At 45.5% G+C, this 26,714-nt stretch overlaps 4 protein-coding genes across 6 annotated transcripts; 3 read left to right on the top strand and 1 right to left on the bottom strand.

Moving 5' to 3' along the window:
- Positions 1-6: 6 nt before the first annotated feature.
- zpr1 (ZPR1 zinc finger) lies at positions 7-1,697 on the bottom strand. The gene has a single exon (XM_062519200.1). The coding sequence runs from the start codon at positions 1,549-1,551 to the stop codon at positions 235-237; it is 1,317 nt and encodes a 438-aa protein (XP_062375184.1). The 5' UTR covers positions 1,552-1,697; the 3' UTR covers positions 7-234.
- A 613-nt stretch (positions 1,698-2,310) lies between these two features.
- LOC134063624 (cytochrome b-c1 complex subunit 10-like) lies at positions 2,311-4,548 on the top strand. Its single transcript, XM_062519232.1, has 3 exons — positions 2,311-2,456; positions 2,972-3,128; positions 4,290-4,548. The coding sequence occupies exons 1-2, from the start codon at positions 2,407-2,409 to the stop codon at positions 3,090-3,092; spliced, it is 171 nt and encodes a 56-aa protein (XP_062375216.1). The 5' UTR covers positions 2,311-2,406; the 3' UTR covers positions 3,093-3,128; positions 4,290-4,548.
- A 1,713-nt stretch (positions 4,549-6,261) lies between these two features.
- On the top strand, positions 6,262-19,481 carry LOC134063610 (methyl-CpG-binding domain protein 3-like). 3 transcript variants are annotated; one of them, XM_062519218.1, is made up of 7 exons: positions 6,262-6,397; positions 7,448-7,604; positions 7,752-7,889; positions 9,018-9,108; positions 12,118-12,295; positions 14,809-14,986; positions 17,414-19,481. In XM_062519218.1, the coding sequence occupies exons 1-7, from the start codon at positions 6,384-6,386 to the stop codon at positions 17,426-17,428; spliced, it is 771 nt and encodes a 256-aa protein (XP_062375202.1). In that variant the 5' UTR covers positions 6,262-6,383; the 3' UTR covers positions 17,429-19,481. The 3 variants fall into 3 exon arrangements, with proteins under 3 accessions (XP_062375202.1, XP_062375191.1, XP_062375195.1); XM_062519207.1 differs by having other exon boundaries at positions 6,274-6,493; XM_062519211.1 differs by having other exon boundaries at positions 6,288-6,493; positions 14,809-14,997.
- Positions 19,482-20,066: 585 nt separating this feature from the next.
- Positions 20,067-25,956, top strand: LOC134063549 (RNA-binding protein MEX3B). Its single transcript, XM_062519120.1, has 3 exons — positions 20,067-20,395; positions 20,963-21,508; positions 23,135-25,956. The coding sequence occupies exons 2-3, from the start codon at positions 21,022-21,024 to the stop codon at positions 24,823-24,825; spliced, it is 2,178 nt and encodes a 725-aa protein (XP_062375104.1). The 5' UTR covers positions 20,067-20,395; positions 20,963-21,021; the 3' UTR covers positions 24,826-25,956.
- The last annotated feature ends 758 nt before the right edge of the window (positions 25,957-26,714 follow it).

Raw genomic sequence — 26,714 nt, 5'->3', positions numbered from 1 at the left:
GTAATAAAGTGTTTAAAGTAGACTTTATTTTCTGTCTGCATTGATTTTTCTGTGGTTCAAACAAGTGCCTTAAAATTATTCCTGGGGCTTTTACCTTCTTACATGAACAAAATGACAAGTTAAGTCCCATAAGGGTAATAATAAAAACGACAAATAATGAATGAAATAAAAGAAATGCCCCATACATAGGCCTATGTGAGCCTTTCGCTCTGAATTCCCTTGTCCGTGCCACTTCTATGCCTCATAGCCTTCGGTTTTCATATCATTAAGGCCTAACTCTTCATTCTGCTCAAAGCTACGCGTATACTTCTCTGTATTCATGTCTGGGTCAGGCTCTGGGGCATGCAAGTTCTGAATGTAGCTGTTCCCAGACGGGTCGTCGAGGACCAGATGTGCATGCTCCTTTCCGGCAACGATCTGGTCAATCGTCTCTGCGAATGATTTTAACTTCTCGCTACGTTCAGACCCGGAGCTGTCCCCGCAGGAGAACGGGTTCTTCAGGATGAGCTCTCTGATGTCTTTGAGGAGACCCTCCACAGTGGTGAACTTCCCAGCCAGCGCCCCCATCCCCAGCTCGAACTCCAGCTCCGGGATGAGAACGCTGCAGGTCTCAGACTTGAGAAGGTCCCTCGTCATGTCCAAAGGCTTGGTCATGTGAAGTGTTATTCTGGTCCCTTGCTCCTCGGTCGCGCCGCCCGATTTTACCTCGTTCGTTCGGTGTCCACAGCTATCGCAGTTTGTGGCCATGATTATTACCTCCTTGAAATGCGGGATCTGGACGAGTTTCATGTTGGTATGGGCTGGAGCATTGCACTCGGGACAGTTGGTGTTAAAAACAAGGACCTCATTTCTCAGGCTCTCCAAGTCGTTCCCAGGGTTTTCCTGCTCTAGGATGTCATTTTCTTGTATGCCCAGAACTGCATTCTGTTGTTCAGTTCTCTTGTAGCGAGTAACGATAAGATCTGGATCGTTATTGGGTGCGCACAGGTTCTCTATAAAGCTGTTCCCAGAGGGATCATCAATGACCAGCGTAAACTCACTTTCGACGTTCTTGAGCTCCTTTAACTTGACAACAAACTCGTCGATTTTGACAGCGACGTCTGGGTCAGTAGCCCTTCGCACAACTTGGTCTTGCTCAAGTCCAGTCACAGCCCTGTCAATGAGACCCTCAATGGTCGACAGTGAGCCCTTCTGAGTGAACGCAGGGATTTCAAAATCCAACTCGGGTATTCTTGTGGTCGCGCTGTCCGACTTCACCACTTCACGGTTCATGTCCATTTTTGCCTTCACCTTCAAAGCGTACTGAATGCCCTGCTCCTGGATCCGACCGGCCGACTGAATCTCAGTGTTTGACCAGTTACAATGAGGACAGGTAAACGAACTGATGATAATTTCTTTGAAGAAAGGGATTCTGGTTAGAAGAAGTCGAGTTGATCCATCTTTGTAGCAGTTCATGCAGAGGCTCTCGATAATTGTTGGCTGCATGTCATCTTCCTCGGCACTTAGAGTCTTAAAAACAGGACCCCCATTCACGGCTTCCTCGCCAGACATTGTGGCAATACTGAACGATTCCTTGACTATACTGACTTTTACAGTTTGTTTAGCTAATATCCCACACACAATTTTCTAGAAGTTTCCTGCGTGCTCCTTACACATGGCCGTCGTCAAATGTTGTACACGTCACGACTATACGCCGGAAGATGTCAAGCTTGGGCGACAACTTGCTGCAGCGTACATGTAAACTGCTACGATAATGGTCACTAAAACGGCCAAGACCAAAACACAAAACCCCTTTAAACATGCATGATGTTTATAATAGTTTTGTCGACTGTCCACAAATCAGAGTTTCATTATGCTCCAGAGTAAATTATTGTAATTTACCTGAGTTGAACAATAAGCCTAAATCTAATCATGTTACGATCCAGCTAGGTGGCCAGTCCCTTATGGTGTTTATCTGCACGCAATCCACCGCATCCTTTTAACATGTAACGAATAGTTCTTTCGGGTCTGTGTGGGAACAGTGTGGAAATAAAGAAAGTGCTTCTTAAAACAAGTTGACAACAACTTACAAAGGACTTACAGATACATGTATACGTGTGTGTGTGTGTGTGTGTGTGTGTGTGTGTGTGTGTGTGTGTGTGTGTGTGTGTGTGTGTATGTATGTATGTATACTGTATGTATATATATATATATATACACAGTTGATTACAGTATGTCTTGTAAAATACACATCTACTTCTGTAACCCTAAATCTGTATCCAGCTGGAAGGAGGGACTCCATCCCCCAAGTGTCCTACTTCACTTCCGGTGTTGGTAGATTGTCGCAGACTTCACAATCAATTCGCATTTCACAATCACGCAGGACGACGCTACGGTTACCCACTGGGGCACAAACAAAGTACCAACATGATTGGGAAAATAATAGGAGAGAAGTACGTCGCTATCTTCAGGACGTGGTAAGATGTAGGAGGGGAAATGATATGGTGTATGGTGTCCACTTTATTTTAAAGATTTAAAAGTTGGTGCCCTTGTTTCGACCTACCTAACATTAGCTTAGCAGAAACACATTGCAATGTTACGGAATTATGCTAACCAACCTAGCTTTCTTTCGCTGCTAAAGGGAAGCAAGGTCGCAGACCAGACCAACTACGTTTAACTAAATATTCCACTAACGTTAGTTTAGTTGGTCAATTTGGGTTGTGTTATACTCCGCATTGACTATACTGTGGATTTAAGAGTTGTGTATGTGTGGTAACTAACCGACTGCTAATGATCAGTAACGTTAACAAACTGACATTGGAGAAGCTAACAGCAGTTAGCTGTGCTTCTGAAACTTGATGGCAACGTAATTCTCGACCGTGTTCGCGTCAACATGAGAGGTTGGAGGCCTTCGTTCTCACAAGAAAATGGAATTTGACTGGTAAATAATGTCAGGTTTAACTTGAGGCTTTATGTTCCCTCTCGCCTTCAGGATCCCAACACTGGCAGTCTGGGGCGGCGTTGGTGGAGTCGCGCTCGTCCATTTCACAGATTGGAAGTTGTTCCTGGGTTACGTCCCATATATCAACGGAAAATTTAAGAAGGATGAATAGAGCGTCTTCACGGGTGTTCTTGAGGAGGCTGAATGTGTAGGTATCCAACCGAGGTCTTTCGAGGGACTAATGCAATGTTAAGTGCTTGCGGTCCAATATTTAGCCTACTACACTACAACCCCGAAACACCTTTACCTTCAGCATAATGTTAAGTTTCAATGCAGCAGCTACTAAGAATTAATTTGGTCAGGTATACATTTAGAACATGATCACATACATGCCCTATTGTGTGGTATGTGCTTCCATATGTTACTATCAGCCATTATTCTTGTTGTCTGAGCTCAAACACAGTTTACAACCTATTCAATCTATTGCCAGCATACATCTCTGTACATGATCTGAAGCAGGTCTGTGCAGTGTTTTAACATTATTAGCTGACTGACGAGGCTCTTTGATAATCTGGTTTGTCACTTTTGTAGTGACTTAAACTGCAATTCTAAGGTTCAGAATCTGCTTTATTTGCCAGGTTTGCGTAAACAAACACAGATTTTAACTCTGTTTAATCTTTGCTCTCAAAGTACAACATTCAAACAACGGTATCAGTTGTAAATTGAACCTGAGTTGAATTTACAACTGACAAAAATCAGACGTGAACGCATCTTAAGGTCTTGCCAGAGCTGCATTAAAAACTTGTCTGATCAGCATCGAATGTGTGACTAGCCCCTGTGCGTTTATTGAACATCAGTGGAAGCTTAGTCTACCCTATTTTATATTTTAATATTAGTCTGAAATAGTGTGTGTCTCAAGCAAGTTTATTGATTACCTGGTTTGGTCCAAGAAATATCCAGATTTACCATCCTTATTCTGATAGTCTACAATGATGTGTCCAAATCTTCACAAATGTCTGATAGCTTCAAGCACAGAGAAAGAAAGAAGGAAAGAAAGAAAGAAAGAGAGAACTCAGATTGCTGAGGAGGGCCAGGCTGAAATAAGTGGGCCCCTCACACTTTGGCCCAAGCTAGACAGAAGAAATACATGCATTTTTATTGCCAAGATTTTTTTGGCTGATTTTTTTTTTTTTTAAGTTGGCTGGGGAGGAGGGGCTTGTTTTGCTGCCATTTCCCTCTTTGTGCACTCTTCTCACCTTTTTCACCACGGACCAGTTTGCATGCCTGTCTATCTAAGATTTGGTTCTCATGTCATTCTCTGTATGTTCTACGGTACTCTGTCTAAGAGTGTGTTCTCATGTGTTTTCAGGCCGGGCCTCCATTGAGAACATCACCACATCTGACGGGAACCTGGACTCCTCATCTTCAGGGGTTGAAGTGGATCAGACTACCTGTAATGCCTCGTTGTGGCATGCTCCACATGGTTGAATAATATAATATTTATAAATCCATTTTGTACTTTCTGTTTCTTTTTCGGTTGCCATACATCTTAAGATGTGGTTGTGATTCTTGATGTGGAAGTGTTCCTGTGGCACATTCTTATGATCCATTAAATGATGTTCATTTTAGACCGTTTTTTGTTTTGTTCCATGATCGATTACACAAGACAGTGGCTGTTGCTGCATTGTTCTTTTGCTAAATTGCTACCAACTGTTCTCAGATTAGAGATATTAGCTGGCACTCAGTTTAAGTGTTAGGGAGCAAGCTACTGCAGTCAGAGGTAGTTTATGAGTGTATAAGTGACTGCAGGTCCCGTGTGAATGGGTTTTTGACACTGTTGCACGTCTTGCATCCTCTTCCATAAGGTCATTGATAAGTGATAACTTTGATTTCCTGTGGGTGATTAGTTTGCATTTGTCTGCATTGACATTTATGGAACTGACCTATGGTTCTTCTAATTAAAGTTAACAAAAAAAAAGATACTGACATTTTGTTCCTTGTATATAAATTGAACAAAAACATGTCACTATGTTTGCATACATTTTTCAGACTGGAGACTAGTAAAAATTAATTACAAAATACAAATATAGCTTATACATTCAGGGCAACTTGACAGCCAAACCAACACTTTTTTTGTGAGGTTGCTGTGTATTCTCAGTTTTATTATGATGTACAAATTACCATTCCCATGGCTACCAACATACACTTAATATTTTGCTCATTTTTTACCATTGTGGTGCAAATCACAAATGACTGGTTATAAACTACACTATATTGCCAAAACTATTTGCTCACCTACCTTGACTCGCATTAATTAAGTCACATCTCATCCTTAATCTGTTGGGTTTATTATGACGTTGGCCCACCCTTTGCAACTATAACAGCTTCATCTCTTCTGTGAAGACTTTCCACAAGGTTTAGGAGTATGTTTGTGGGATTTGTTGACCATGTGCACTGGCACAGTCATGTTGGAACAGGAAGGGGCCATCCCCAAACTCCCCACAAAGTTGGGAGCATGGAATTGTTGTAAATCTCATGGTTAATGCTGAAGCATTCAGAGTTCCTTTCACTGAAACTAAGGGACCAAGCCCAGCGTGGGGATAGTCCCTTCCTGGTCCAACATGACTGCACCAGTGCACAAAGCAAGGTCCATAAAGGCATGTATGACAGAGTTTGGTGTGGATGAACTTGACTGGCCTGCACAGAGTCCTCACCTCAACCCAATAAAACACCTTTGGGATGAATTAGAGTGGATACTGAGAGCCAGTCTCCTTGTCCAACCTCAGTGTGTGACCTGACCTCACAAATGTGCCTCTAAAATAATTGTCAGAAAATCCCATACACACTCCTAAACCTTGTGGAAAGTCTTACCAGAAGAGTTGAAGCTGTTATAGCTGCAAAAGGTGGACCGACGTCATAATAAACCCTATGGATTAAGGATGGGATGGATAGTGCAGATATGATGATTGGACTATTGCTGCATTCCAGACAGCTTGGACCACAACTCTTGACTTCAGCTGGCATTCCATTATATTGTACTTTTTCCCAGTCAGTAGGAGGTCAGAATTCTTGACCTCTACATTTGTCTGGAATAAAATCGGGAGATTCCAACTAGGAAATATTGGACTTCCTTCCGAGTTGTCTGGAATACAGTATAAAACTTGTAAAATGTGCCAAACGTACGCCTACAGTGTCAGTGCGTGATTTGAAATGGCCAAACTGCATGTGATTGTATCATTAGAGAGCGGTGGAGCTCTTGTTACAAGAGTAGAGGGGTCGGTGGTTGAAGCCCCGGAGTCGTATACGGTTCTGTGAAATAGCGACACTCACTGGACACTGGAGGGACAGACTGGAGTGGAGTGTCCTAAAAGGTGACACTAGTGGTGTGCGTGGTAACTAGTGGGACATCACATTTCTCCACACACTTGTAACCTCTCGGCGCGCCTAAACCCACGAAGAAAACATGGAGCGGAAAAGGTGGGAGTGTTCGGCTCTCCCAAATGGTTGGAGAAGGGAAGAAGTGACCAGAAAGTCGGGGTTGTCCGCGGGGAAAAGCGATGTCTATTATTTTAGGTAGGCTGCTTGATGGCCGCTGAACTAGGGAGAGAGGGGGGCATTATTTTTTTTTAGCCTGGTTAGCTAATCCTTTAGCCATATTGCTAGCCACGGGTTATGTGGTGGGTCAAGTCAACTATTGAACAATGTTTTAAAAGTACCAGAGTCTGGTAGTAATGGGTTACTTATGCAATCCCGGAACCCCTTTTAGTAATTGTTCTCACAATGCATTATGTGCAACTAATGTTAACGTTTAACCAACCAGATGGAAGTTAGCGAATTAGCAAGCTAGCTAACGTGCTGTATCTCAGAGATAACAACAAAGATAAGGATACTAGTTAGCTTGTTGAGTAGCTAGTTATAGACCGGCTAACGCTGATAATCAGACTGCACAATATGTCAAAATAAGTACTCTCTGCCACCTGCAATATTGAACCACATTTAAGTAATGTGTTGCTCAGCCTCTCCGTCAGTAAGTTGCGCGTGGCTCCCCAACTTCTTGTGTTCACGTTTCACTTCTTTTGTGTGTTAGCTCTGATGACTAGCTAGCGAACGAACCATAACACCAAACTTGCTTGTTAGCTTTACTGTCCGGGTGTAATGGATATAACATACGCATCACAATTTTGATTATGAATCCAAGCAGCTCTAACATTGCATGTTCTTTTTAAGCTCTGGTAAACGAATAGGTACTTGTGAGCATGTTGCTATAACGTTAACATTGAAGATGCGAAAGTTGCGTCACTGACGTCTCTCGATTCAAATGTTGAATGCAACCAAGAGTAACAATTAATGGATATATTGTAATTGTGTAACCGCTACATGGTCAACTTGTACTCTAAGCACATATGTGATATTTGCATTCGTTACGTGAAAAATATGTCTACTCTGTAGACAGCCGGTCAGCTACACATCCTCATGTTTTATACAGTTTGGTGATGCACTCTCCTTTTGTGGTCCCCTGTTCACTAGTCCCACTGGAAAGAAGTTTCGCAGCAAACCACAGTTGGCACGTTACCTGGGAAACTCTATGGACCTGAGTTCTTTTGACTTCCGTACGGGGAAGATGATTTTCAGCAAGCTCAACAAGAACCGACAGCGTCTCCGCTACGACCAGAATCAGAACAAGGTATGGTTTCAGCTGAAATTAACTTTATGAAATTACTAGAATTTCTTTGTGATCGTTGGCACAATGAGCCTTATTTGCAGCCTGAGATATAATTGAACCATTTTACACTTTATATCAGTCTCTCATCTTGTTTTTCTTTCACTGAAGGGCAAGCCTGACCTGAATACCTCACTGCCAGTCAGGCAAACCGCCTCTATCTTCAAACAGCCTGTTACCAAAGTGACAAATCACCCCAGCAACAAAGTGAAGACTGATACTCAAAAAGCTGTTGAGCAGCCAAAACAGGTATCCCTCAAATCTAAAGATTATTTTTTTACGGTTCCACTGTGTTAAAGTAGTGCTCCTTTTTGGCATCAGCCAGTATGGATGGTCAGAGACACGTTGTTAAAGTGACCAACAAATCTGCCTGGTTTTCATTGGTCACACCTGTGTGCCTAAAATTTGACTGGTCTAACTCTGTGCAATTACTTAAATGCAACATTTGTTTTCCACATTGTACTGTAGATCTATTGCAACATAGACCTATTGGTGTGCTCTCTCTGCAATCCAGTAAATGTCCCATAAACATGTCTTTGCATAAGCCAATGATGGTACAGTTATTTTATCCAAATATGACAGTGACTTACCTTCTAAAATATATTCTTACAACATTTTGCATTGAGGTATCAACATATACACATGGAAAGAAAATGGACGATTTTAGAGAATGGACAACTTTTTCAAGTGCATTGAGTAATCGTGATCTATATATTGACCAAAATAAATGTGATTATGTTTTTTTTTGCCATAATTGAGCAGCCCTAGTCTGGAGCCCTGACCTTGGAATGGTCAAATTAATATGCACTATGGGCTCTGCACTAGCTTACTTGAAGTAGGCCAACCAGTGTCCTGTTTGTTGACATGGCTATCAACAAGCACCCAAAGATAAGCTCTTTAGTTGTACCAAAACATAAGATATACAAGTCTTAATGTCCGTGGGTGGCTCTTAGGCTGTGTGCCACTCAAGTTGTTATAAAAGTGATTTTAGCTTCCACCTTTTCTATGTGAATGCCAGCCTATGTGCAGTAGCTGCACAAAATAAGAAGGGAAGGATTTTCGGTGAGAACACGTTTTGGTACAAGCACTTTTCTTGAGGTGATTGTTGACAGCGATGTCACCAACAGGAAACTGGTTTACCGACTTCAAGTAAGCTAGTGCACAGAGCCCATAGAGAAATCAGAGGGCTGTGTGTGGGTGGGGTGGGTGTCTGCCATGGACTGGCTTGGTAAGAAAGAGACAGGAGAAGAGGAGAGCAATGAAGAATGGGATGTCTGCCTGGCTGTCTGTGGCATATCTGTGAGCTCACAGTGGGCACCATGTTGCACCAAGCATCACCTGTTCCTCTCTCTCTCTCTCTCTGCTTGTGTTGCTAAGCTGTTCTGGGAGAAAAAGCTCAGCGGCCTGAACGTGTACGACATCGCAGAGGGACTCATGAAGAGCATGGAGCTGCCCAAAGGGCTGCATGGTGAGAGTGTGTGTGTGTGTGTGTGTGTACGACGTCAAAGCCAAAGTCACTGTTATTGCTTGAGACTGTAGCCAGCTCAGTGATATGACAAGTAATCCAGTGGCGCAGTTTCTAGACCTGTTCCTGGAGGGTTTATTTCCATCTTTAAGATATCAAAATATATAGCGATTTCAAACTAACTGGGTTGCAAACTTGAGATAAGTCACGCTAGGGCTAACCTGGATGTGTTGCGTTACGTCGCATTCTAGAAGCGTTCTTTTTAGGGCCGGGACTTTAACGTGTTGATTAAGGGCGTATTCACACCAGGAAGGTCCGTTAGTTCACTTATTTGGTCCGGACCATTTTTTTTTTCTTTTTTTCATTTTCAGTGCGGTTTGCTTTCACACCGTGATTAATTGCAACTGGACCAGAATTTCTAAACAAAAGCACATGTGCTAAGGTCGTTCAACCATTGGCTGGTAAACGTGTAGGTGGGGTGAAGAATAGGAAGCCAAAGTCAAAGTTGGCCCACGTAAATACTATGTTTGCGTACTGTACTCGTTATTATCCTAGCAATATAGTTTATACAGTTACAGCTTTGCAGAAGTGCTTGAGCGTCAAGACCGTTTGATGCTAATTTAGCAATATCATGCTCGTAATTTTGCAACGACGAAGACGTGCAACAAAACAGCTGAGAAGAGCTCTCATGTGTGTCCAACATGCTAACAGCAGGCCTACGGAAGACGGAACGGGTAGATGCAAAATCAAATTATTGTTGGCAAAAAAGCGTTAGCCCACTGCTGCTTACAGCTGTTGTGAGTCACGGAGCTATCCTACATTTCCCATCATGCGCAAAAACTACGGGAGCTCGTCAAATCCAAAAAAGGTAGATTTCTGTAACTGGGTCGGATCGAGGTCGGTCTGCTTTCACACCATAAACGAACCGCACCAGGGTTCGATAGGAACCGCTCCGAGACCACCTCCTCAGCTGGGTCTCGGTCCGCTTGTTTGGTCCGCACTAGAGTTCGAGTGATTGTATTCACACCAGTCAAAAAGGTCCGAACCAAGCAAGAAACAAACTTGAGTTCGTTTTAATCGAACTAAACAAGGCAGGTGTGAATACCCCCTTAGATTAATTAATTACACAAACATTAACGCATTAAATAAATTGACGCATTTTAATCGTATTTATTTTTGCGCCGCGTAACGTTTCTCACTGGATGAGTTTCAGACGGACCGATTATACTGGAGCACCAACTAACGTGCATGAGTTCGGTTCAGACGACATCAAACCACAGTGGGCAGATGTGACCGCGCTGGTTGGCCCCCTGGAACGTCGATATGAGCATGGTTGTGTGCAAGCTATGCAACAAGGAATTCGCATATCACCGCAGCACATCGAACCTTAAGTATCACCCCAGTGCAAAACATATAGCAGCTAGCGTGGACAAAGTCTTGTGAAGCAAGAGAGATGTTTTCTAATAGTCAGGGTGTCCAATGTTCTGAATGTACTTGAATGTGTTGTGATACTCCAGACTCTTGAGGGAAACTTCCGAGCTTTATTTATTAAACAAATAGCAACCGAGTTGCTGTTACAGCCACAACTCGCGCTTATAACAGAGTAATTCGCTGCACCTGATTCTACGTTATGTCCAACTTCACTCTCGGAACCGCACACACAACACACACAAGCTCCGTCTATCTATTCTATGTCTATGGGTGCCTCTCATGTAAAGTTTATACGTCCTCCCTTGCTCCTCGGGTCTCGATCCTCACTAATCTACATAAAGAAAGATAGACGAAGGGATAGACTATCGTTGTTGCCGCCCCATCATTCTTTATGTAGATCAGTGAGGATCGAGGCCCGAGGAGCGAGGGAGGACGTATAGACTTTACATGAGAGGCACCTATAGTCTATGACAAGATCAAACGCACACATGTAAACCCCTGTTTTGTCCAAATTATGTCTGTCTATCGCTCCCCATGTCAACAGCAGACTACCAATGTGGATTTAGTGCCATGAATCAAATCCTCTGTTGAGTGCAACAGAATGAACGTGTCCACACTGAATAGTCTGTTAACATGTGCTCGTTCCCTGCTCAGAGGTTCGCAGAGATGTGGATAAAAGAAGGCCACACGAGGTCTGACATCAGAGTACTACTTAGTCCAATAAGCGGAATTATTTTGACATGATGTGATCTAGTAATCGATTAGGTTTTAAGTTACATTTTACTGTCCGTTAGCCCTAATTCCTCTGCCATGTTCGCGTGATCCTTATTAGTTGGTCGACTGAAACATAATTAGGCCATCTCCCACATCGCAGGTGTGGCCATTGCAGACAATTAAATGGTTCATGTCTTTACATTAACGATGAATGTTCAACATGACCTGTTAACGTTAAAGAATTAGGCCTGTTGTGTTGTTTTGATTGTTGTTTTTTGCATGATTTAAAAAAAAAAAAAAACACCCCCCCTCTGTAAACACCCCATCGATACAATACACAAATCTTCTTCAGATAGGCCTAGTGTTTCGCATAGGCTCCTTACGACAATAGAAAAAAAAAATAGAAGACCAGTCTACTTCTACGGCTTTGATGCGGCATGACTTGTAGGTGTAGCCAGTTCTGTTGATTATAGTGGAATCTAATTGATATGTCAGATGCGGCTTTGACTTAACCAGACTTAACGCAGCCGTAACGTATCCGGTGTAGCCTCCCCGTTAAGACAGAATTTCCCCTTCCTTTAAGCCCTAATTGCATCATGGTCCAACATCAACGATATTTACATAGACCTCTGAAGTTAGCCTACAAATAAGACCCCAAGCTACCATCTTTGCCTAAATAAGGAGGTCCTGATCTCCTTATCTAGAAAAAGATGGTACCCGGATCTCCTTATAAGGCAAAAAAGGCAGCTTTTGGATCCTGTCTGTATGCGAACCTCAGAAGTATATAGGGTGTCCCTTAGTTGCGTCATCGTAGATAAGGTAGCCGTGCTGACCCTCCTGTACTGAGTGTGTGTGTGTGTGTTGCAGGAGTGGGCCCGGGCTACGTGGATAAGACCCTGCTGTCGGCCATTGCGAGCGCGCTGCACACCAGTTCCGTGCCCATCACGGGCCAGCTGTCTGCGGCGGTGGAGAAGAACCCAGGAGTCTGGCTCAACACCTCCCAGCCGCTCTGCAAGGCCTTCGTCGTCACGGACGAGGACATCAGGTAAACTCACCGCAGAGAGATACAGGCGCAAGGTTTCTATGATCATACACAACTATACACAAGGTAGACACCGCAACATGTTGAAGTGTTTGGGACTTCATGCCTCATATCGACTTCCTAATTGTAAATGCAAATGGTCTTATGGATTTACACTGTGTTCCAAATTATTATGCAAATCACATTTTTCTCAGATTTTCCTAAATAGTTGATGCAAAAGCCAGTCAGTCTAATTTTGAAGTCATCAACCATTATTGAACAAACCTCCCAATGATAGCAGTATTTAAAAAACAAAAATAATAAAATAAAAGTCAAAATGCACTGTTACAAATGATTATGCACAACAGAGTTTCAAGACATTTTATAGGTTGTAAAGAACTAAAGATGGTAATTTGTTGAATTTGCAGCATTGCAGAGGTGATATAAATTAAATCAAAAGTTATTTCAATCAAAAACATCTTAACAGGACAAGTTCCATGTTATCATAGGACCCCTTCATTGATATCACTTTCACAATTCATGCATCCATTGAACTTGTGAGTTCTTGGAGAGTTTATGCTTTAAACTGCAGAATAACCTCCCAGATCTGCCAGAAATGTCAGAATAGCCTCACAGCTGCTGCTTGGATGTGAACTGCCTCCCACCCTTGTAGATCTTTTGCTTGATGATGCTCCAAAGGTTCTCAATAGGGTTGAGGTCAGGGGAAGATGGGGGGCCACACAATGAGCAGCCAATGACCCAGAGGTATTCTTTGCAGCATTTGTCATGCAGACCAACGATTTTGCTACGGAAGGCACGATTCTTCTTTTTGTACCACGGAAGAAAGTGATCATTCAGAAACTCTACTCTCATTTTCACACCATCAGAGATCCTAAGGGGGCCTACCAGCTCTCTCCCCTTGATTCCGGCCCAAAACATGACTCCGCCACCTCCTTGCCTTGTTGGCACATAGTGGCCAACCATCCATTACTCCATCCATCTGGACCATCTAGTAGAGATGCACCGATAGATCGGCCGGGGACCGGCGACCGGCCGGTCAGTCTGAGACCTGCCGATTTTATGCCGGTCAAATGCACACGCACATACTTGTAACAACATCACAGAGCTGAGTTAGCAAAGTTGATGTAGCTAGCAAAGGCCAACAGTGAGGGCTAGATAAAACACTAATAAAGAGTTTTTCTTTGCATCGAACGTTGTGCTTTGCCATATTGCGTGAAATTTACTGGGCTGTCACTTCACTAGGCTACGTAAACAGCGCTCGTCACTGCCCGTCCCTGCCGCTAATTGTGTGCCCACATCTGAACCACAAGCGCAGCTGAACAGATAACCGATTGCGACATTAAAAAGAATCAAACTTTAGCGACTATAGGCTATACTATACTATACTACATGATAATAAGCAGTGATATAGCCTACAGTAGCCTAGGAGTAGTATATATATATATATATATATATATAAGAAATAAAATCGGAATCGGCTAAAATCGCTATCGGCAGGTCAAATTCTTTGAAAAATCGGAAATCGGAATCGGCCAAAAAATTGCAATCGGTGCATCTCTACCATCTAGGGTTGCACGGCACTCAAACCTCTTTGAAAATTAGTCCTCATTTATTCCTGAGCCCACTGCAACCCTTTCTGCTTGTGAGCATTGTTTAGGAGTGGCCAATAGTGGGTTTATGCACACTTGCAAACTTTTTGGAGGATCCTGCACCTGGAGGTTTGTGGGACTCCATAGGCACCAACAGCGTCAAATACCTGTTTGCTGCTTTGCAATGGCTCTTTTAGCAGTTGCTCTCTTAATCCTATGAATTTATCTGGCAGAAACCTTCCTTATTATGCCTTTGTCTGCACCACACCTGCCTGTGCCATGAATCAGTAACAGATTTCATCACAGTACCATGATCAAGCATAAGTTTTCAGGTAATATCCAATGATTTCATACCTTGTCCAAGGTAGTGCACAATTTCCTTTTTCTTTCCCATATTGCTTGAAACCTGTGGCTTGCAATGTGGTTTAATAATGTGGAACATCCTTTTTAAGTAGTTTTCCTTTGTTTGGGCTTACCTGGCAAACTAGTTATCACAGGTGTCTGAAATGGATTTTGATCTAAAAAGCCCTGATACACAATACCATCCATGAGTTTAATTGAAAAATAAAAAAGTAGATGTTTATGACACTTAAATCTAATTTACATAATAATTTGGAACACAGTGTATGTTGTGGTTTTTATTCTGATCAGTAAAGTTTTACAGAGTAGTGCCTCACATCCACGCACACATTCATGCCTCATCAGGCGACCCACTTCTCCTGCTGCTGAGGCCTTACTGTTGTGTCAGGTGCTACGATACAGCTTTCACTTTGGTTTGAATTGTTTACGATGATGATATTGATGTTGTCGATGACGATGATCAATATTGAACATGATGATGGTGTTATTGTTGATGATGTTGTTCATGTGAAGTGACCGGAAGTAGGAGGTGCAGGTGTAGAGATGAAATTGTTGTTGTTGTGACAGGAAGCAGGAAGAGCTGGTGTACAGCGTGAGGAAGAGGTTGGAGGAGGCCCTCATGGCTGATATGATGGCGCAGATCGAGGAGGCCGCCATCGATGTGGCGGGACTGAAGGACGAAAATGACGACGAGGACGAGGACGAGGACGATGACGACGATGAAAATGCGGAGGATGCAGAAGAGGTATAGCCCAGGTGAGCGATGGCATCATCAGAGTGGACCGGGGGGTATTCCATCAAGCAAGCTGAAGACCAAACCAAACCTGGTTTAAAAATATATGTGGTGGTGGTGGTGGGGGGGGTTAATTACCATATGTCTGTACAGAAATCAATTTGACATTTTCTACATGAAATGACAGCCTACAGTTACACAGCATATTATAGACTACATGTATGGCCTGATGAAAAAAGATGTAAGCTACCGAAGTTGTGCACAAGATGTGCTCCAGTGAAATGTGAATGGACAGACAACCAATCTCGTGCACAAACCAGCAGAATATTCCACGTTGCCAGCTTTCACTGGGCCTAGCGAGCAAAATCTTCAATCTTCACTTGTCTAAAATCTTCAATGGTCTGTACCTCATACGCAACACATCTCATACCACGTCATTACCGGCCATGCCGACAATGAGCAAGGGCAGCGGGAAGTGAAAGTACAGGGCTGCGACAGCAAACCACTTTTACAAACAACGAATCCCGACTTCCACTCCACTGCTGTCTGAGGCTTTTGGCAAAAGCACAAAATATAAGCCTAATGGAAGAAATGATTTCTTAACATGGTGGAGTACAGTGAATTTGCGCTTCAGTGCTGTAGCCTCTGAAAAATAGAAGAACAATAACAATAATTCATACACCTATATTTTAAGTTCAATGTACAGTGCGAGGAAAAAAACACAATAGCAATGTCACAATTTGAATAAGCTGATAGTTTCACTTTTGCACTGTCTGACTGACAGTCTTTGAAGTAAGCTAGATAAGTAATCTACCCTGCAAATGCATCCGTTCTAGGCTCAATTTAATTTCCAAGGAAACGTGCTTATGTTCATGTTAAAGCATAGAATAAGTGTGTGTCTGGCTTTTACAGTTTATGTTGTGCTGTCAGCTAAGCTGACATTGATTGATAGACAAACTGATTGATAGACATAACAGCCCTGCAGAATGCCCTGTGATGGTGTGTGAGTTAGCCCGTTGACCTATTCATTGGCCAATATGGGAGGGTCAGGCAGACCCTTTTAAAAGCAGTCAATGACTTTAATTAGTAGATGAGGTGCAGGGATGCGGATGAGCCCAGCTCATTGAGCTGGATGTTTGATGGGGAACTGGCGAACCGCTATCCTTGGCGTCATCTCTGCGGCTTCCTCGATGGACATGCCTCGGGAGAGGGTCATTGTCTGTGCGACCAATGACCATCTATTTAGTTATTGCTCATTCGGTGTTGTAGTGGCTTTGAAGCTTAATGCCATGTGTTCGCACCGGGGGAAAAAAAAGCTAGCATGCCCCTCATCGTTTATTTTTGTTTGCATGCTGTAACTAAAGGAAAAAATGCCCCAATAAGGGCAGTTGGCAGTTGACAAGGTCCATCTGCAGCCTCAGGTAGAGGTCTGTAAGATAAGCAATGGACATGTTGTGTGTAATCAAAGGTCAGATCGAGTCTTTGCAGCCTTGAGCATGCGTGTTAGATCACATTACTCCCTGGAGAAGGTCAACAGAACGGAGACATCATTGAGACTCAATGACAGAAATTCTACATTTTGGTACAATTGCAAATAATTGCAAGGTATATATTCGCAGGGTACACATGAGGGGACATTCATTTATCTGGTCTGAGTTGTGCTCTTATGTTACTTAGACCTGAATAAGCAACCGCACATGTCCAAGGAAGTACCTGAGTATGAACCAGGGAGAAGCGTGTTAGGAGTCAGTGAAATCAATCACGTGCTGGATGTTACCTGTGCTGTCAGGCTTACTGCAGTGCAGTCAGTCAGTCGTCTGACTGAGATCTGTGTTTCCCCAACTTTTTTCCTCACGCCCAACGTCTCTGCCCAACAATGCAACTCTCTCTTCAATTTCTACACACACATACTGTACATCCGAGTATTTTAACGTGCTGATGCACTAGGTGTAACACCTAACCTGGTCCGTGTATACAGGTATGCTATGCAGATGATGGTCAGTCGGAAATGGTTGTGCTGGCCTTCCAGGAAGTGTGTGGCATATAAGCCATTGAGAAATAGAGAAATAAATAAAAAAAAAACTGTTCCACTGTAGTTGCTCTGGATAAGAGCATCAACCAGATGACAAATTGTGTAAGTGGCAACAAAACAACACACATACAGTTCAAATACTTTAAAATATGATCTACATGTGGGTATAGGTCTCATTCACAGTACAAATACCCTAAAATATAAATACAGACTTTTCCACGGAGGAGTCCAATATTCCCTGTCTATATACATCTATATTGTTAGTTAGGGTATGTAGGTCAGCCCCATGTTTGTAGTTTTGTTTATATGTGAGTGAACCCCTGTTGTACAAATCTAGCAGCAACGAATCATGATGTGAATTGATATGAAAGAAGAGTTGATTTGTGTTCTGTTTTCTCTCTTCTCAGGATCTCAAGCATTGACGAGCTCTGGGTCCACAGCATTTTTTAATTTTTTTTTCTACTCTCACAGAACTGTGACCAAGATCACGTCAACCCCAAGCCGATCAGGAAGAACACCAGTCACTGTTTTTTCTACGTGTTTTCTATCGAGTCACTTTGCACTCAGACACCTGTCCTCACCTAGCATCACCTGATTCCACTTTGTCACTCGGGTACAAACTACATGTCATAGTTCCAAATAAGTTAGTTCATGGGTTTCTTTTAATCGTTACGTTATTTTATGTGTTTTAGCAACACATTTTTTGTCTTTCTTTTTGTCAGTTTACTTTACAGATAATGGAAAATGTGACTTTCAGTTTTTAAACTTGTGTTTAACTCCCGGTGATGTTCAAGAACTGCTCGTCCCTTTCACTCTCTCTCTCACACACACACACACACAAGCCACAAGCCCTCCCACTCACAGCTGCGGGGTCTTCAGGGATGGGGCAGACCGTTGCGAAGTCATTTAAATCACCTTGGCTATTTAAGCTGTTAATTAACGCTCTCAATAGGCAGGCTATAGCTGGCTGCTAAAAGGGTGCTCAGATCCATTACGGTGTCCCTTTATATAAACAATTGAGCAGTATTTACTTGTCTCAGACCAGTTTTTTGAAGACTTATTTGTATAGGGAGGGACACGTGCACACCAATTACTTTTGTATGCTTTATTCAGGTGTTGGTCGCAGGACCTTATTTTGATACGGTAACTTTTGGCTGAGCTATGTACAGGTCGTCCTCATCACCCATATAGCTTAAAGGAGGATTTTGAATCTTTAATGGTTAGCTAAGCTTTCATAAAATATTTGAGCTGGGGGGTTTTCTATAATTTTCTTGTTCGTTTGTGTGTGTATGTGTTTTGTTTTTGGAGGCGTTATGGTTAACCTTTTTTTTTTGCTGTATACCAGAAAGAGTGGCCATGTATGGTGGGATGATGTTCTGTTCATAGTTTCCATTTCCAAAATGGAGGATCAGGTGGATACCTGACCCTGAAAGGGTTCCAGTTCCAGTTCCAGTTCCACAGTGTTCACTAGAACCTGCTACATTCTTGCTTATAAGCACACCAGATCAAGAACGTAACCATTTCAGGGTCAAGCGCTGGTGCTGTGTTCACACTCAGTAGGTAGTGCTCTTGTTCTACCGTTTAATCACTTCTTTGTCTCGATTATTTTTTTCGGTTTCATGTGGCGTGGTGGAGAGTTTGAACTGCTGTCTATGTAGACACCCCCCACCCCCAGATTAAGCTCTGTTGGTGGTGAGGGTGCTGGGGGGGGGTTGTTGCCATGACCCCCTCCACCATCCATATGCTTTTTATATATATATATATATATATATATAATCAATGAGTGACATGTCCTCCTTTTCTCAGTACACTGGCTGGCTAATCTGGTCATAAAATAATTAAGGTATGGCTTCCGGTGTACTGGCCTTACATACGGTTAGAAACTATGCCCCAGTCCAAACGGGCTCCTGAACAATGAGCACAGAGGACCTAAATCACTGACAGATTATAAAAGGTTAATAAAATTGACTTAACCTCCTCCTTAAACATCCTGTCTAGATAGTTCTGTGTGTTTGTATGGCGGGGCCAGATGTAAGTATACACAAGTTAGCACAATTCTTAGAGCTGTGTTAATGGAGATTATGAATTGTCATGGTGCTTCACCTATTTTGTTTAGTTTTGCAATTCATTCAATCAACCACCTTATGGTAAAAGTAGATTTATGTGCTTAAGATGTATTACTATTATTATTGCAAGGGGTTATGAATGCAAATGTTTTTTTTATTATTATTATTCTATAGTAATACGTCAGACCATTTATTTGCTTCTGAGTTGTGTGTGTGTGTGTGTGTGTGTGTGTGTGTGTAAGCCTTTGCAAATGGGTGCTCTAAACTATGAACTTTTTCACTTGTCTGTTCTGCTTTAAAGGCTACATATGGAGCTATCATGTAGATGTTTTCTTAAGCTTTCAGTAGCAGGAAAAAAATGGCAAGGTTTTGTATAAAACAGAAAAATAAACACTTGGTATAGAAAAGATCTTTGAGTCTGTCTGTTGGATATAATGCCTGTGGCAATGTGATTAGTGCAATGTATTCACCCTCCTTCTGACCGAAAGGAAACTGTTTTCTGTCTATAATGATGCTTATAAAAAAATAGTGGATTAATACAATTGTGCTTGCTAATTGGAGGCATTATGTGTTTCTGCACCGCTTATGTGCACTTAAATGCTACTCGTCTAGATATGAGGTCAGCTTTATGTCTGGAACAGATTTCTATGTGTGTGAGAGAACACACCCAGCTTATCCTCTCTGGCCTTGATTTTACCCCAATGCATTATCCAACCACTGAAGGAGAATGACTCGCCTGTGAGGTGGACCCTACGCCGCATGCTCACAACATCCGACGTGTGTATGAGTTCAAGCCGAAATGCGCGCACAAAAACAATATAGATAAAATATTAACAGGACAGTTTTTTTAAAAAAAAAAGAAAAGTCTGTCGCTTATTTGCAAAGCTCCAGCAGCGCGCCAGCGTGTTCGTTAGGATGCGCGCCCGTGTTGCGTGGCCTTTGAACCCATTGTTGTGTCGCGGCTGACGTCAGTGCTGTGTGCGAGAGACGGGCAGCAGAACGGCGTGCGCCTGGCGAGACAAAGGCGTCGGACCAGGGAACAGGAGAAAGAGGCGAGACATACTTCTTGTTTTTTCGGGACACATCTGCACGGAAATGTGAAGAAAGTCACCGGAACAGTAGATTGGGTGATGGGAAGATAAAACATCGGAATTCAGCACGAGCTGAGCCCCTGTCCCTCCTCATATGCTTTTAAAATCATTTCTCCAACGCCCCCAAATTAGCAAGCCTGCTAGCGTTAGCCAACTGCTTGCCACACTCATCATTCCTTCAGAATCAGAAGAAAGGAGCAAGATAAACTGCTGGAGGTGGCTAAGAGACAAAGTAAGTCAAAGTTCTGTGTTGTCTCAGATATATTGCACTTCACCTCGACACTGTGTTTATTTGTTATTTTGCTCGACAATGACTAACGTTAGCGGGCTAGCTGTTATCCACAAACAAAGGCGGCGACAACGTGACTAACCATGTAATGTTAGCTACTTGGCTAACAACAAATTACTGTGTCCTAAAGACAATAAACACTTCGTTCTGAGCGCGACTTTCTGCTAATGTTGCAACATATCAGACAATTAAATATTGCCATTTCTAGTTCACTATTATTGAATAGATTCTTAGAGTAATGATTATTATGCGACAATGCTATACATTAAAACTAAACTAGCCCCACACCAACAATCAGCAGTCTGAAGAAAGAACCAGACAGACAAAGCGAGGAGAGAGAGGAGGGACCCAAAGTGAAGACAGTGAAGAAGCTGTGGCTTCAAGAGCAAATGTTACTTGTACCTCTATTGATGCCTAGCCTGCCAACAACTTGTTTTGTACGTTTTGACATTCGTTCACTTTTTTGTGGGACAACACCTAACGGTAACTCGTTGTTTATTTGTCCACCAGAAGGAGCTGAAAGCCTACTTAACTTGTCTCCTGAAGTCTGATGTACAAATACGGGGACTATGCCTAGCCCCCTGTTTCATCCCGATATCATGGATCACGAAATGGTAGTGAGCAGCCCGCAGCAGAACGGGGTCACTTTATCGAGAGAGACCGACCAAGAGTCCCGGGAGGAGGACCATCAGGAGGTGCTCCGGTATGCCCTCGACCAGCTCTCGCTCATGGCTATGGAGAAGGTCGACCGCGGCGGCGGGCTGGTGGAGTCTCTAGACGGCACACCGGGCTCGGTGGGGGAGACGTGTAACGTCAACGGCGGATATGTGGACCTACAGATGCTGGAACACCCAGGCGGCTCACGGGAGTCCCCGACGTCCTGCTCCCCGTCCCCGGAGTACTATGGCACGGGCGGCTACCACATGGCAGGACCGCACTCCCATCCCATTCTTGGGGAACAAAGCTCCGTGCTGAGCCGAAAGAGGAGCGTCAACATGACTGAATGTGTACCTGTGCCCAGTTCGGAACACGTCGCAGAAATAGTTGGGAGACAAGGTATGTTTACTGTTTTTGAAGGTTTTCTTCAATTTGACAATAGTTTACTGAAATAATTGTTTCAAGATCCTCAACTACAATGAAGCACAACATCTGTCAGTTGATTCGTGTAGCTTGCTTTGGCCAACGAGAGCGCCGTTCTTTGTTTGCATTGTTCGGAACTTTTTGCATCGTGGCCTAGGAAGTGTCTATCTGTAGTGAGTCCTTAAGGTGACGTTAGCTAATAGTGATGCTAACTGCAGGGGATGCAGCGCGTGTGTGTGTTCATTGACTGCTTTGGGAACACAGTCGTTAGCGGGTGATTTGTGGTGTTAAAACCTTACTGATGAAAGTGTGTTGGTTGGCCGCAGCAGTTATCTAGCTAGCTAGCCAGCCAGCCGTGCTTGCTTGTGGGTACTTCGGAGAGTGAGGGGGAGGGGAGGAGTAGTCGGGGAGGGGGGCGGTCGGGTCGGACAAAGCAGCAGCTTGTCGGGAGTCTGGACTTGTCTAGCACCCTGGCTCCAAACAAAAGAAACGTATCGACCGATTTCTTTTCACGCCACACATTGTTTCAACCGTTGTTGTGATGACCGCGAATGGTCACCGCGTGGCTGGTCGTCCAAGTTCAAAGTTTAATTATGGACGATTTTTGTTGTTATTGTCCTACGCGCACTAGAGATGTAGGCAACGGAGAGGGCCGCATTGCTCCGCGCCGGGGCTGTGTTGGCGCTGGCCTGCTCGGGCGTGATGAAAGAACACCCCCCGGCTGTCCAGTTTTTTCGCCCAGACAAAGCCCCCCAATTTCTCCCGACAGATATCGACCTGCATGAAGTGTGTTTGGCGCGCCTAGCCCGCTACGGCGGTGGCAATGGCATTGTTCTCTTTGTTTGAAACAGCCATGCTGCCTCCCATAATGACATCACACACGGCGCTCTTCATTGGCTGCGTCTAGCCCGTCGTCCCCGCTTAAAGGAACAGCATCTACAACCGGGGCATCGCCATAGCCTGTTTTTAAGCGTCCGCGACAAAATAACAACAGCAATCTAACTGGTTTGGCGGAGAAAATCCGTAGACATTGCACATAGCATGTATTGAGTTTTGTCAGTCGAAACGCGCATACGGTTAGTCGCGCCTGCCGCGATTATGCCGTTAGACCCCCGCCTCTCATCCCCGTTATGTAACTCTGTTTTCATATGCGTCCTCTTTAATATGCACATGACACCGCCCAGTCAGTCTCCCGGTGGAGAGGCTGCTCTCCGGCCCGCAGCCGGTGCCCCAAAAGCATCCAGAGCGAATTCATGAGAGTAGATTGTTTAAGTGGTCATTTGCACGAAGATGAGAGATCAAATAAATAACGTGGTTTCTTTTCGTTTCCTTTTTTCCTGCTGTTCTTTTGCTTATTTTCTTCCTCTTCTATTGTCTTACCATCTCCTCTTGTTCATCCCGTATCTTTCCATTTTTTTTGTTTTTTGTTTCACCCCCCCCCCCCCTCTTTTTCCTTCCCCCCACCCCCCCTCTTTTTCCTTTCCCCCCCTTTGCCCCCACCTCTCATCCCTACTTCTCTGATTTTGTGTTTGTCATCCCTCTCTCTCTTCCTTCATCCCTTTCCCCCTCTATCTCTCCTTCTTCTCTTGTTGATCTGCGCAGGCTGTAAGATCAAGGCCTTGCGCGCCAAGACCAACACGTACATCAAGACTCCGGTGCGCGGGGAGGAGCCCGTGTTCATAGTGACGGGCCGCCGCGAGGACGTGGAGATGGCCAAGCGCGAGATCATCTCGGCCGCCGAGCACTTCTCCATGATCCGCGCCTCGCGCTGCAAGGCCGGAGCCGGACAGGGTCCCGGGGGGAGCGGCGGCACTGGGGGCCCCCTCCCCGGCCCCCCCAACCTGCCCGGCCAGACCACCATCCAGGTGCGGGTGCCGTACCGCGTGGTGGGGCTGGTGGTGGGGCCCAAGGGCGCCACCATCAAGCGCATCCAGCAGCAGACGCACACGTACATCGTGACGCCGAGCCGCGAGAAGGACCCCGTGTTCGAGGTGACGGGCATGCCGGAGAACGTGGACCGGGCGCGCGAGGAGATCGAGACGCACATCACGCTGCGCACGGGCGCCTTCGTCGACCTGCAGGCCGACAACGACTTCCACAGCAACGGCACCGACGTCAGCCTGGAGGGCCTGGGCGCCGCGCTGGCCGGGGGGGCAGGGGGGCTCGGAGGGGCGCTGTGGTCTCGTGCCACACACCACCACCACCACCCTCACCCTCACGCCCACCCACACGCCCACCACGCCCACTCCTCCTCGGCCTCAGGATCCCCTCCTCCTCCCCCGCCCCCACCACCACCTCTCCCCCTGTCCTCAGCCCCCTCCTCACGCAAGCCCTCGGCCTATCACAACGGGGGGATGGGGATGGACGCCTACCCCCCGACCCGACGCGCCACTGACGGCGGAAGCCCCACCAGCCCCTTCAGCACCGGCAGCAGCGGAGGCGGCGGTTTCTCCTTCGGTTCCGACCCGACGGGCCTCACCGGGGGGCCTCCCGGCGCAGCTGACGACCTGGCCTTCGAGTTCAGTGCCGCCAACATCTGGGCGCCGTTTGTGAACGGAGGCAAACAGCAGCAGCAGCAGCAGCAGCAGCAGGGCACGGCAGGCGGCGGGGGGAACGGAGGGCCGTCGGTGGCACCAGCGCCCTCTTCAGGCGGCCCGGCGTCACACCCGCAGCCCTTGCGACGGAACAGCAGCGGCCTGAGCGGCGGCGTGCTGACCCCTCGGCTCTCCCCTACGCTGCCCGTGGCCGTGGGCAGCGGCAGCGAGGCCGCCGGGCTCCTGGACCACCCGCTGGCCCGCCGGGCCCAGTCCGACCCCCTCAGCACGCTGGCCTGGCTCCAGACGGGCGGCGTGGGCGTGGCCTCCTTCTCGTCCTGCGGAGGCGGCGGCGGCGGAGGCTCCAGCTCCAGCTCGGGATCGTCCAGCTCCACCGGCTACTCGTCCTGTTCCGCCTCCTCACTGCCCGGCGGATCCCCCACCGACTCGGAGGGCGGCGGCAGCGGCGTGGGTCTGCCCGCGGGCATGCTGGGCCGGCTGAAGGGCGCTGGCGGCGGCATGGTGGGCGGTGTGGTTGGCGTGGGGGCGGCGGGGCTGGTGATGGCGGCGGCGGGAGCGGTGGGCGCGGGCAGCAGAGACTGCTGCGTGTGCTTCGAGAGCGAGGTGACGGCGGCGCTGGTGCCCTGCGGGCACAACCTCTTCTGCATGGACTGTGCCGGCCAGATCTGCCAGTCGCAGGAACCCGAGTGCCCCAAGTGCCACACGCCGGCCACACAGTGCATCCGCATCTTTTCCTAATGCCCCTCCGCCCTGCGTCACTCCCACTCCGTACACACCCCCCCCCCCACACCAACCCAACTCCCCCCTGGCCTGCATGGCCCACAGCCACCAGAACAAACAAACAAACAAACATGCACACATACCAACAAACAACAAACAGCCCCACAGAAACAAACCAACCAATCATTGGAAAGCAAAATCTTCCTGTTCCTGCTTCGGGACTTTGTAGAGGTCGTGACCCCCAGCGAGAGAGACTGGCGGTGTGTGTAGCGGGAGGCATTGGTCCCCCTACTCTCTCTGCCTGCTGGCCACTCAGACTCCTGCGTTAGATATGACACTATACTGATTGAATTATTAATAATAATAATAATAATAATGATAAGAGTAATAAGATGGTGATGATAATAATAACGATTATATTATGATAGACTCCTGTGTTTCATCAGAGACTGCACATGCATACACACATCTAGTCTTTCCTAGAACATGGAGCTTTTTACAAATAATTTGTTTTGTTTTTTGTGCTTTTGGAGCTCGTGGGGAAAGACCAGTGTCTTATTTTTGCTTCTGTCCTTCACTCTTCCTCCTTTTTTTTTGAAGCAATCTACTCTTCAACCCTCCGTTTGTGTGTGTGTGTGTGTGTGTGTGAGATGCTGTCTGGGATGTCTGTGCAGCAGACAGTAGAGACTGACTTTGCCTTCTCTGAATGGACAGATGTGTGTGTGTGTGTGTGTGTGTGTGTGTGTATGTTTTCAGTCCAAGGTCACTTAGGTTTGCACTTTCTCCAGCATTTTCTTTTTGTGCGTGTGTGTGTGTGTGTTTGGTGTTCTCTGACACTTTGGAGAAGGCTCTGTCCACTTGGGCCAGCAGTGGCCATAAGTTGCACTACCACACATACACACATACATACATACATACATACATACAGACACATACACCAGTCACCTGCAAGACTAAATGGTTACAGAACTTTTTCCCTCTTTCCTCTCCATAATTCGTCTCGGTGGAGAATGAATGAGAACACTTGTCTGTTGTCTCCGGTGTTTGTGGAACAGATGTGCTAAGTAAGCAGTGGTTGAAACACATAGGATATGGGCAGACCAGTGCTCGTTACTACAGCGCCATGAAGGTCAGGGGGAGAAGGTAGAGCCAGGCTCTCTCTCTCTCTCTCTCTCTCTCTCTCTCTCTCTCTCTCTCTCTCTCTCTCTCTCTCTCTCTCTCTCTCTCTCTCTCTCTCTCTCTCTCTCTCTCTCTCTCTCTCTCTCTCTCTCTCTCTCTCTCTCTCTCTCTCTCTCTCTCTCTCTCTCTCTCTCTCGTCCGTCTCCGTTTGGTCCCCACTAATAAAGCAGAGGTGGTAGGAGCTGTAGAGGTGACCTTTCAACCTTGGGATCGCTGCCCTTCTGACTTGTTTTTGAGCAGCTTTGTCATTGATTTGGCATTTTATTGGTTGATGGTTTGTATTAGTGGGGAAGACTGACCAGCCTGACTTATAGAGTCTGGTAGTAGTTGACAGCTTTGACTCAAATCCTGAGAGGCAGAGTGGAAAGGATTTACTGTTGTTTTTCTCTGAGGCAGAGTGAGATGGATATACTATTGTTGTTCTTCTCTGACTTGTTGAAGCCTTTTTGAGGAGCACTGCTACACTCCAACTGATGCATAGAGAAGTTTAGGTCCTTCCCATTCAGTTTCTAATTGTAATTGTTGACATTATTGAGACGACAGTTATGATTATTATGAAGATTATGATTGCGACTGCCATTGTTGATGGCGATGCTCTCTCCGGGCGAGGCCAGAATTGTGTCCTGGGTCTCGGAGAGGACCCCCAGTCTTCCGCCTCCACTAAAGCTCTTGACCCCCACCCCCCAAATTTCTTGCTCCGTGCTGACCTATTCCCATGTGGTTAGTGG

This window comes from Sardina pilchardus, chromosome 2, assembly GCF_963854185.1.
Source record: "Sardina pilchardus chromosome 2, fSarPil1.1, whole genome shotgun sequence".
NCBI classification, from domain to species: Eukaryota; Metazoa; Chordata; class Actinopteri; order Clupeiformes; family Clupeidae; genus Sardina; species Sardina pilchardus.
This window is presented reverse-complemented; position numbering and strand designations above follow the sequence as displayed.